The 12,358-nt window shown below is 46.8% G+C and overlaps 1 protein-coding gene across 1 annotated transcript in view; it reads left to right on the top strand.

Annotated features, from left to right (window-relative positions):
- LOC142297391 (uncharacterized) overlaps positions 1-12,358 on the top strand; it is a 165,464-nt gene that overhangs the window by 68,214 nt on the left and 84,892 nt on the right. The window contains exon 10 of the mRNA XM_075341616.1: positions 2,948-3,118. Coding sequence (XP_075197731.1) covers positions 2,948-3,118 — 171 coding nt within the window. The remainder of the gene's footprint in view (positions 1-2,947; positions 3,119-12,358) is intronic.

Here is a 12,358-nt window from a genome sequence, read left to right as displayed (position 1 = left end):
ACCAGGGTGCTGCATGCTGAGTTTTATCTGTGTGATGTTAAAAATCATTATAAACAGGTCAATAATCAATGAAAATGATTTATTTGACAGCTGATTGCCTCTCTCATGCAGCCAAAAACTCATCATGTTTGGCAGCACAACTCCCAATTTAAAGAGGGGATGTGCTGCTAACAAAAACTAAAAAATGTTAGGGTTAAATACATTTTATTAATAATTGTTTGGTCGAAGAAATTTCAATCTAAATCCCTATCTATTGCCCCAATCTAAACTAATGTCTAATATGGCTGTATTAAGGATGTCCAAACTTTCCCTGACTATGCTCTCAAACTACTATTCTTCCCTAGTTTGCTTCATTTAAGAATTCCACTGCATGCTGGCATACTCAAACAAAGCGTCATCAGGTGGCAGAGGCTGCGGTCACAGTCACAGCCTCTGCCTCGTCCCTGGAACAAAGCACCATCAGATACTCATTTTAGGGGTTGCTCTGTCCCTTCATGCTCGCTGAGCGCTGAGTACTGTGTGCTCTGCAGAGAGACAGTGTTTGGTCTGTTAGGAGAGCCAACAACACAGAACAGTGCACACTGTCAATACAGTAGATCAGCACTGCCCCACAGTGACATCACCTGCGGAGGAGTGATGGCCTCTGTATGCCACCAGATACTCTCACAACTTGCACTGACAGTGCCCACTGCTGTATGTTGCCAGCTTTAGTGATCAGAGTCAGCAACAGAGCGGATGCTGTCACTGTGCAGATCGCACAGTGCATAGTGATCATGAAGAGACAGAGCAGGGACATATCAGGGACAGAACAGCCCCTGAAACAAGCCTCTGATAATGCTTTTTTTCAGGAAGGAAGCAAAATCTATGACATTGACCACAGCCTCTGCCCCCTGATGATGCTTTGTTAGATTATCCCAGCATTCACTGAGATTCTCAAACAAAGCGTCATCAGACAGAAGTAGGAAAAAAAAATAATAGTTGCTAGATTGCATATATTTTATTATACAGCCATATAGGACATTAGCTTAGATTCCAGCAATAAATGGATAGGGATTCACATTGAAATTTGTGCAGCCTTCTGACCACCCTTTAAAGTTTGACTTTTTTATGCATATGTGAACCTGCCTTTGTTTTTCGGCTGTATCCAGGTCTCCAGCAGTAAAATAGAATGGTAACTCGCTTTTACAGCCTCTAATAAATAAAGACTTTGCTTATTGTGTCCCATTCTATATAGCAAAGCTGATAAGTGAGCTGCAGAAAACACAAAGTGTCATTCTGTTTGAAATGGAATGAAACCTCTTTGAGATAAACATCCAAAATGTTATCGCAAAGTGTGGTTTTCTCAAAGAAGGTGGCCACTGCGCATAACTTAGTGGAGCCAGAGCTGCGGAGTCGGTAGCTTCATAATACAGATGAGACTGTTGATTTTAAGCCGATAGACCCTTTGCAGGTCCAGATCATGTAGTTTATACATGGTTACATAGTTATATAGGTTGAAAAAAATTGTAAAATCCATCAAGCTCAACTTTTCTCCACTTTTATACATTTTTTGTCACAAAATTGTCTATAACCCACAATGTCAATTTTGCTGAAGAAAGCATCCAATGTATTTTTGAAAGCTGTTATAGTATCTGCCATTACTACCTCTTGTGGTCGGCATTCCACAGTCTGACTGCTCTAACTGTAAAGAACCCTTTTCCATTTAGCTGTCGGAATCGCTTTTCTTCCATTCGCAGTGAGTGCCCCCTGGTCCTTAGTATTGTCTTTGGAAGGAATAAGTCATGTGCCAGTCCTTTATATTGACCACACATGTATTTATACATATAAATGAGATCTCCTCTGAGATTTATTTTTCTAAGCTAAACAAGCCCAACTTTTCCAACCTCTCATCATACGGGAGGCCTTCCATCCATTGTACTAATCTAGATGTTGCCTTTTAATTAACTTCCGAATATTCAATTTAAAATGTGAAGCCAAAAACTGGATCTCTAGAGCCCATATTTTAGATGTGGCATAACAAGTGATTTATTGAGAGGTAACAATTAGTGATGAGTGAGCACTAAAATGCTCAAGTTCTGGGAACTCGAAATGAGCAGGTCGGACGCTCGGATTGGCTCAACTCAGGTATCGGGCATAATAGACATCAATGGGAAAGTCAAGCATTTTTCTTGAAAATGTCTTCTCTCTCTCTCCTTCTCCCACCCGGGCGGGGAATCAAGCATGTTAAGCAACCATCTGTCTGGCCTTTGCTGCTCTCCTATTTCCTATAGGAGCCATTTTCCTGGTTGATAGGAGCTAATATCATCCAAACAAGCTAGGCTGTGACAGATCAGGACTAGGCTCCCTGACACTTTTCCCCCTACCTCTTCTTCTAACTGTTACCCAGCTACCTACCTCTGGGTCCTGACCTTCCCCACCTTCGCCCTCCTCCATCGCATTGGCCCCAGCAGAGCTGCTCAGTGAGTTTTAAACTCCTTTCCAGGTTTGCAATTTTCCTGAGTGTTGCAACAAGCTGCACTTTATATCCATTTCCTGGGCTTCCAAATATGTAACACCCTGACATCAAACCCAGATTTACAGTATTTACCCACAAACAGCTTTTCAAGACATGAATACATCATACAAGATGCACACCTGGTAGCATTGTCCATGGAGCACATGGATAAACAGATAATAGCAAAAACAATGTAAAAATAGGAGATGAAAACATTGGACTATGCTCTTGTGTTGAACTTTTATATTGTGCTTAACTATGCACTTAACTGCTATTCCCGCACTTTAATGCAGCCATTGGTGGAAGTTTCTGAAACTTGTCTCCCTGCTAGAATTCTACAAGAAGGCTCATTCCTTTTTTTCTAAGATCTAGATTTTGAGGACTCCTAAAAACATATTTATTTCAAAAACAATGTAATGCTCAATTACCATTTTCTGTTTTATCTATTTCTAGGAAAAAGAAGCTGTGCTGGAGAAACATTGGCTAAAATGGAGCTGTTCCTGTTCTTTACATCATTACTACAAAACTTCACGTTCAAGGCCCCTCCGGGGGCTAAATTGGACCTTACACCTTGGCAGGGGTCTACAAATGCTCCTCAATCATATGAAATCTGTGCCATACCTCGCTGATAAACTTTTCTTTTTTACAAAATGTATGTTGATGATTTTATAATTTTAAAAAATTGTTTCAGCTGCAAAAAAACCTGAGCAAACAAACTACATTGATGGTCCAAACTTGGGATAAGGCCAGAGTGAGAACATTTGGGTCTCACATCTGGGAAATTAACATTTTAGTAGAATGTATCTAACAGGGAGCAATATCCTTAGTGTTTATCCTGTCATTACCACATATATTGTATATGTAGCTGCTGTTACCAACCCCACCATTGTTTTTGGATAAAAATCATAAAGGAAAATTAAGTTTCTGCTACCTTAGATGGTCCCAGGTCTTGGAACTGCAGATGGACGAATCATACAATGCAGTTTTTTCCCAACAGCCCTTTAACTGTTTAATGATAATGCTATCATGTTGAAATACATATGAATAAAGCAGATATTTTTCTCATTTTTGCACATTTCAGTCTTGTATGTTATAAATATTTTCAGTTTATATCTTTGGCTATGGAGGAAGCCAGTTTATATTTTTGGCTATCTTTCGATCATCTGAATTTCTACATGTTTTATGCATGACGCTGTCCAAATTCCGCCATTTTTTCACGCCAAAACCCCGTCTTCTCTGAGAAAGCGCGCGAAGATTAAGCCCCGCCCTTCGTCTTCCTGAAGAGGTCGCGGAACCGGAAGTTCCTAGAGGGCCACGGTCAGCGAGAGAGTGCTGAGAAAAGACCAAGGGGCGGACCAGAATGTGTTACTAGCGGAAGTGGAGCAGGGACGCCAGGACTCTATCACAACGTTCATGGATTACGCAGTGGCAAGATGGCGGAGCGAGACTGGTCCCCGGAGCGTGCTGTTCCCGGGACTGCGGCATGGATAAAGGAGGAAACAGAGCAGTTGTGCCGGAGGATGCAGACGCAATTCCTCTTCATTCTAAACCACTGGAGGGAAGAGAGGAGGAGCCTGGTGGTGGCGATGCGAGCCCGTGAGATCGAAATCCCACGTGAAGAGAGGATAAGCGGTTACCCAATCCCTGCTGATTGCACAAATCCAGCCAAAGTGGCTGAGGGATTCAGACCGTCCCCACTCGCTGTGAGCGCTCCACAGCCGACTACCCCGTCCTCGGCGGATGCCGAGCTGCCCCACCAACCCCGGCAGCGGAACCTACAGTATGTTTACCAGAGTCTCCAGCTGCAGAGATCTAGAACAAAACCCTCATTCCAGCCACAACAGTGGTCACCCAGACACCAGCCAGACCAGACTCGGCCGCATCACTGGGTCCGTCCTCAGAAGCGGAGCAGCCGGATCCTGCAACCCCGGCTGCGGAGCAGTCGGTTAATCTGTCTACATTAGCGGCAGCGGAACCAAGATGTCAGCCTTTTCTGCTACCGCGCAACATCCCGACGGCTGTTGGCGCCGCCAGAGTTCAAATCAAGCCAGAGCCAGTTAGGGAGCTGAAGCCGGACGCTGATGCCCCCTACTGGGAACGCCAACAGTACCAATTACAATCTGAAATCACAAACTGAGATCGGCGAGGACGGGAGCTTACCGCCCGTGATAGAGAAGAGAAGGAGCGTAACCTTCAGCCTGAGGAGATGGTTACCTATACCCAGCATTGCAGAAAGCAGGGCTGGTATGCTTTTGAGGTAACCAAGCATGTGACGTTTGAAGAAGGGTATGGGTTGGCATCAGTAGCACGTAGTCACAAAGAGGCATGGCTACGGGACCCGGCAATCTATTATTAGAGTGTTAAATGCTACAGTACTAATAGTTGCGATGCCATAGAAATTTTAGGTATCGGTGTTTTCGTTTAAATTCTCCACAGTTTGTTATTTTTCATATAGAAATTAGAAAATGTTAGTAAATGAACCAGTTTTTAATGAAAACAGTGAAAGTTTACTAGATTTTCTAGAAAATTGCCAAAATGTGTAGACCAGTACATGGACTCCGTTCAGTTTTATATATTTTAAGTAAAAAAAATGGACCACGGTCACAGGACTGACATGACCAGCACAAACTTGTGTCTTGTATAATAGTTGCACCTCCTGTGCCAGCCAGAGTCGTCAAAATCACAACACTCGGGACCTTAACCCGGTCACGGACACTTTAGGTTTCCAGGGAGAACAGGTTGTTTGGGTGGTGGGTTATTGGGAACCGGGACGTTGGGACTGGACTGTCGCAGGAAGGGGCTGCAACGGAGTAAGTTGAGCCTCCGTTGCCAGTAAAACCGGTAGCATCCCACTGTTGGGCGATGAACTCTAAGTAAAGTAGTGTTTAGTAACGTTAAGTGCAATACCTCCACTGGGCGTCACGAACTTTCCGAAAATCCCCCCTGTACATACCTATCCCACTCTTTCTTTTAATTTGAGTGTCCACGTGGAGTCCCCGGATCCACAGACCCCCTCGAGCCACCGCGGCTCCGGAATCGAGCCGAGCGGCTCGGCCGCTGGCACGGGGGCGGTACATTTACCTGCAATGTTAATTTAAGCCTCTTATCTTTATCATTAATGGGTCTCAGCAGCATATGAGCTGTAGTTGTAGTCCGACTCCACCCCCTTCTGTGATTAGCAGCTTCTGACTAAGGAAAGTATACTAAAAGCCTCATGTGGCCTGGGGCAACTCTCCCAGCAGTGCCACATCGCAAACATAAAATCTTTTACTGTGTAAGTGAATTGTCCACCACAGCACTGCAGCGGGACACTGCGGGGACTTCTCTCTAGGGACCTTTCTGGCAACAGGTATGTCAGGTTCACTTTCATAGGAGTCGTGACGCCTCTCTCGGTTTTGCGGTCAGGATGAGGGGTGACCGCCACTGCAGTTTAGCGAGCGTCTGGGGCTGATGGTATTTGCAGTTAGATGGTGTGGCCTCCCGAGAGTGAGGCTGGCCCCAGGGGCTCGAGTGTAAGTGCATAGAACCACAGGTCGCAGAAGAACTCACACACAGTCCAGAATGTTTTTCACGGTTTTTACTCACTTTCAGTTATTCCTGTGAGGCGATACTGAGACAGACTAGAGAGAACCAGGTATCCTTCAGGCTGGTATAGGGGTGACTGTAAGCTCGCCTTCCTAGCACTTCTTGTTTCGGATAACTCCCGACTTGAAGTACTGCGGGAATCATCCAGGGAAGTCGCATCTGCCTTTTCTCCCCTGTCTGGCCCGTTTGCTGGCAGCATGGACCAAGTAAAGATGGCTTTTTGCCCTGTCTCACTTATGGGCCCCCTTGTTGCTGCTGATGCTGCGGACTCTGTGTTGTTTGATGAGACACTAGGAGTGCCCTCACCAACAGGTTTAGTAGGTAGTTAAACTTGAGCCTACTTCGGGAACCTGTTTCCCCTGCGTGCCTGGTCTACCAGAAAATCCCCCTACTCAACTACCTCGCTTCTTCCTGAGGTGTCTTTCAGGCTGACTGTGTGGCAACCGAACTCCCCCGCAAACAGCCACTACACTTGCGGGGTCTGACTAGCGTGTCTGCGTGCCCGCTCTCTGCTTCAGACTGGCATGTGTCCTCCTCCACTGCTCCTCTCTCTTGGACTGCCTCTGCATAACTCCTTCCAGCTTCTCCACCGCACCACTAGCTGAGATTTGGAGGCCACGCCCCCTCCTGGGTCTGCCCAGGGGTCCCCACTAAGGTGTGTGCGAGACCTGGGTAAAGTGTGTCTGTGTGTCCACGCCCTATTCAGCCTTTGGGATTACCTGTTTGTACTCACCCAGTATGGGTTCAGTACTCAGTGGTGCCTGACCAGGTCAGGGGTGCCACATCAGAACAGCTGCACACAGTAATCTAAGCGACACATCGTTGAACTCAGGGCTTGTTTGTCTACATCATGCTGCTCTCAGATGAAGTAGCAAAAACCTGCTGACAGATTCCTTTTAAGTGTATGTAATACCTATGTAGATATACATTGGTATGTGTAAATACAACAATATACTGAGCTGCCACCTATACACAGGCAATGAATTGTTTAAATTAGCAAACTTTTGTATGTGCAACAATTGAAAACACTAACAGCACCTGTATAAAAACAATGACTTGTTATGCTTAGCAGTATTACAGATTTGATATGTATTTAGCAAATGCAAACATAATAAATTCTCCACATATTCCCATAATAAATACACTTTAGGAAGTCAGGTCACGCTCACCCCATTAAAGGAATGTCTGTTGGTGATATTGTGGATAAACAGGAGAAGGTCTGCAGATGCCGGTGAGAAAACGTCCTAGGATGTGTGAAATCAAATAGGAGGGATGCAACGTGTGTGAACGCTCTGCAGCTGCTAGGGAATCCTGGCCGGTCTCAGCCCTGGTGATAGACGCAGAGCGCTGATCCACAATCAGGATGTGACATCACAGAGCGCTGATCCACAATCAGGATGTGACATCACACAAGCAGGGTACGGCAACCAGCAGGGTCTATGCTGCCTCATGTGTTTCAGAACTCGCTGGTTCCTTTGTCAGAGATGGCTGTGCTTGTGTAGCACCCAGGGGACAGGGGATGTCAGGCACAGGGAATCTTGTACCTGAATTACTCGTCACCGGGCTGGTGTGATGATCTGGAATGTCGCGGTGGCCTGCCTGGCTTCGTGCCTCGAGGTGTACACCAATAAGAAGGAAAGATGACGGGCGTAGTAGTAGGATGAATGTTGTGTTGCCACCTGTGTTATGTGGCCAGGGATTTAGCAATCCCTGGCCATCTCAAATTTTAACAATCCAGCCATCTCAAAGAAAGAAATGGGGGATAGATAAAGGCTGCCTGAACCAGTCAGACAATTTTTTAGTTGCTTTTGGGTGCGGTGGAGCTTGACGGAGAGTTGTGTTGTGAGAAATCGTGGATAGGAACTATTTGGACTTAATTTGATTAGGGAGGGTGATAGGCCACCCCAAAAAGATGTGTTTTTAGGGAGTGTCTGAAGCTGAGTAAGTTGTGATTTGTCCTAGTTTCTTTGGGTAGAGCATTCCAGATTGGTGCAGCTTGGAAGAAGTCTAGGAGTCGGGAGTGGGAGGTTTGTATTAATGTGGATTTGGTTGTTTGTGGAGTGTAGAGAATGGGTAGGGTGATATACAGAGAGGAGGGTGGAGATGTAGGGGGGTGCCGCACTGTGGAGAGCTTTGTAGGTGAGAACAAGCAATTTGAATTGGATCCTGTGATATATGGGCAGCCAGTGCAATGACTGGCTATTTGACCTTAAGACTACCCATCCTCACTGCTAGCTCGTGAGTAGTAACTAGCATTGCATTACGACTGGCCTGACATTTTTTCCTCCCCACCTGTATGCATCCTATGAGTACAATGTGCAATCAGACTCAGGATCTGGCCAGGGATCACCAGAGAATAGAAACATTGCAGTCCCAGTTACATGGTTAGTTATGTAGCAAGATGGGTGCCTCCCAGAGTCCTCTGCTTTATCTTCTGATATGTAGTTGGTTTTTCCCATACCAGTAATGGCCCTCCCTGGTTTCGGGGAGAAAGACCAGTATTCAAGGAGAGCTGCAAGCTATTTTGTACCCTGTGTCCCCAGTGTTTATGGATTGAATCCCAGAAGGTAGGAATTTCTACCCCTACTGTGAGGTCCTCAGACTTGGGCATTTTCTTTTGCCCCCTTTCCCTCTTTCCCTTTTTCCGCCTATTTGATACCTTAGGACTATGATGAACCTGACAAAATCCAAGTTGCGGGAGTATATTCATGAACCTGACACGGGGGGGCCTGAGGACTATGGCTCTGAGTTCTGGCAGTGGTCTATGGAGGTTCTGTAGAATGATGCAGATAAGGAATAACGTTTGGAACTCCATTCTATGTCTGAACTGGGTGCAAAAACCTAAAAAAAAAAAAAGTCACTATATGGAGATAAGGTATGCACACCAGTGACTATTAGTGATGAGCGAGTACTAAAAAGCTCGGGTGCTCGAAGCTCGGGCCGAGCATCCCAAGATACTCGTGTACTCGGGCCGAGCAACGAGCCCAATGTTATCCTATGGGAGACCCGAGTATTTTTGTGAAATGACCCCCCGGCAGCATGGAGAAACCCTAAAAATGTCACAAAAGTCTCAGAAGAGTGCTCAAATGACATGGCAACAGCATGGGGAAGACCCCTTGAAGCATTTATCACTGAAAAGTCACAGCTGTGAACAATTTTGTCCGCGTTTTACGCCATTTTTACGGACTCACCAGAAAACCTTCCAAAATGACCCCAAAATGATTTTTCATGGCAGAAATGTTAAGGGCACATACGCAATAGTGAGATAGAGCTGGTGTATGTTACTTTTTGAGATTAATACATGAAAGATTTTACGTGAAAACATTGTGTGGCACTCCGATGTCCCTGAGAAGAGACGTACATGAAGGCCTCTTGAGTCTAATGTGCCCATTTTGAGGAAGTGAGTCTTTGTAGTATTTTCCTTTGCCAGGGCAGTCCAAAATTGTGAGGTTCACCAATGCCCCTGCATACAGACGTGCATGAGGGCCTGTAAACCTGAAGTGCCCATTGGAAGGAAGTGGGTCTATTGTAGTATAGCCCTTAGGCAGGGCAGCCAAAAATTGGGAGGCTCCACGTTGTCCCTGGATAGAGACGTGCATGAGGGCCTGTAAACCTGAAGTGCCCATTGGAAGGAAGTGGGTGTATTATAGTATAGCCCTTAGGCAGGGCAGCCAAAAATTGGGAGGCTCCACGTTGTCCCTGGATAGAGACGTGCATGAGGGCCTGTAAACCTGAAGTGCCCATTGGAAGGAAGTGGGTCTATTGTAGTATAGCCCTTAGGCAGGGCAGCCAAAAATTGGGAGGCTCCACGTTGTCCCTGGATAGAGAAGTGCATGAGGGCCTGTAAACCTGAAGTGCCCATTGGAAGGAAGTGGGTGTATTGTAGTATAGCCCTTAGGCAGGGCAGCCAAAAATTGGGAGGCTCCACGTTGTCCCTGGATAGAGACGTGCATGAGGGCCTGTAAACCTGAAGTGCCCATTGGAAGGAAGTGGGTGTATTATAGTATAGCCCTTAGGCAGGGCAGCCAAAAATTGGGAGGCTCCACGTTGTCCCTGGATAGAGACCTGTTAGGTTCTTAGAGCCTCCGTGCTTGCATTTAAAAAACGCACGTGTGTGCCTGTTGGTGGCAGCTTTCCGCTGCATTTGTGTGAGTTTTGCAAAAACTTGGATATAACGCACAAGTCTAGTGAATAATACACATCAGCACAGCATTGCAAAATGCGCAAGGGCGTTGTCAACGAACAAGGAAGTGGACGTGATGGTGGTGAAGGCAGAGACCGAGGTTGTGTGCAAGCTCTAATTTCGCCACAACAAAGGGCCACATCTAGTCGCTCGCACGTCCTGTCCCAAATTCTTGGGGACCGCAGCAGTACACCGCTCTTGAACCAAGACCAGTGTCAACAGGTTGTTAGTTGGATAGCGGATAATGCTTCTAGTCAGATTGGCACCACCACAAACACTCTGTCTTCCACACGGTCAAGTGTCAGTAGCCGTGATACTGCACCGCACATTTCAGAACCTGATCCTCCTTCCTACCACCAGGCCGAGTACACGTCCACGGACATTACTGATCCCACACTTGTACACTCGGAAGAGCTGTTCGTTCACGTTTCCATTCACAAATTCTGGCCTCTCGCCAGCTCCTGTTGAAGTGGGCCATGACGAGATTGTATGTACAGATGCCCAAATATTTGAGCAGCCACGTTCTCACGAAGTTGGCAACGTGTCTCAACAAGGGGTGGACGATGATGAGACACAATTGTCAGGAAGTCAGGAGGAGGAGCAGGGTGCGGAAGAGGAAGACGACGTGGTGGATGATCCAGTAACTGACCCAACCAGGCAGGAGGATATGCAGAGCGAGGACAGCAGTGCACAGGGGGAGGGAGGCGTAGCATCACAACAGGCAGTAAGAAGCAGAGTGGTGGCCCCAGGCAGACGTCAGGCAACTGTTCCCCGGAACAACACGACACAAGGTGCCTGTACAAATGTTAGGTCTTCCCGAGTCTGGCTGTAATACTATTGTATGTATTGAGGATTTCGATTGCGTTAGGGCAATGACAACCAGAGACGAGTTCTTGGTGCAAGACGTTTATAATATGCAACCAGCAAATATGTACATAAACGGAACAAAAACACAGTAGAACATAAATACAGGAAATACCTTCCAGGGACGGAGCGAAAGGGAATTCCCGGGACCGCGCACCGGACTCCCCCAGGGAGACCACCAAGAGCGAACCCCTATACAGGGACTGTCTGGCAATCACCCCAGAAGCCCTAAATGCGCAGCAGCCGGGACACAAAAGGGCAATAGGTAAGTCCAAAAATGTCCGTACGTGATGTGAGTCCAGAGTGGTATTAAACGGAAGGAACCGGGCAGAAGTGCCGACCAAAGATGGCAAACGGAGTCCGGGCACAGCTAGATGATACCAGATGAAGTCCAGAGTCGGTGTCGGTTGTTTTCCAAGAGGATCCGAATAACAATCAGGAACCAAAAGCAGCAGGGCAGGAGCACACAGGAAGCAGTATACTCAGGCACTGGACTAAGCTTTAGGGGCGGCTTTTAAACAGATGGACAGGAAGTAGGGCAACAGAACAGAAAACTCCATGTTAACAAAGGGCAAGCTCTTTCAAAAGAAAACTGGAAAACCCGGAACTCTGACACTGGCAGTTTTTTAAGTTGGCTCCAGATGATTCTAAAAAGGCCATTTGCAACACCTGCCATGCCAGCATCAGCAGGGGTACCAAAACTAGCAGCCTGACCACCACCAGCATGATCAGGCACATGTCAGCCAAGCACCCGACTTTGTGGGAAGTACAACAGAGTCGAGGAGCAGTGCTTGCTGATGTCACTGCTACGTCTTCGCTGGTTGTGCATGTGAGCCAATCCCCTGTCCATGCTGCCTGCGAACAAGCCTCCTCCACTCCTGCACCTGCAGTTGCCTACGCAGAAAGAACACCATCATCAAGCACGTCCTTGTCCCAGCGCAACGTTCAGTTATCCATTCAGCAAACCTTTGAACGCAGGCGCAAATACACTGCCAACACCCCACATGCCACAGTTCTAAATGCTAACATTTCGCGACTGCTTGCGCTGGAAATGTTGCCTTTTAGGCTGGTTGAGACAGAAGCATTCCGCGACATGATGGTGGCAGCTGTCCCACGTTACTCGGTCCACAGCCGCCACTATTTCTCCCGGTGTGCCGTCCCCGCATTGCATAACCACGTGTCACAAAACATCACACGTGCCCTGAACAACGCTGTTTCAGCCAAAGTCCACC

This window comes from Anomaloglossus baeobatrachus, chromosome 3 (genome assembly GCF_048569485.1).
Source record: "Anomaloglossus baeobatrachus isolate aAnoBae1 chromosome 3, aAnoBae1.hap1, whole genome shotgun sequence".
Classification (NCBI taxonomy): Eukaryota; Metazoa; Chordata; class Amphibia; order Anura; family Aromobatidae; genus Anomaloglossus; species Anomaloglossus baeobatrachus.
Note: the sequence above shows the minus strand (reverse complement) of the source record. Positions and strands in the feature narration are given on the sequence as shown.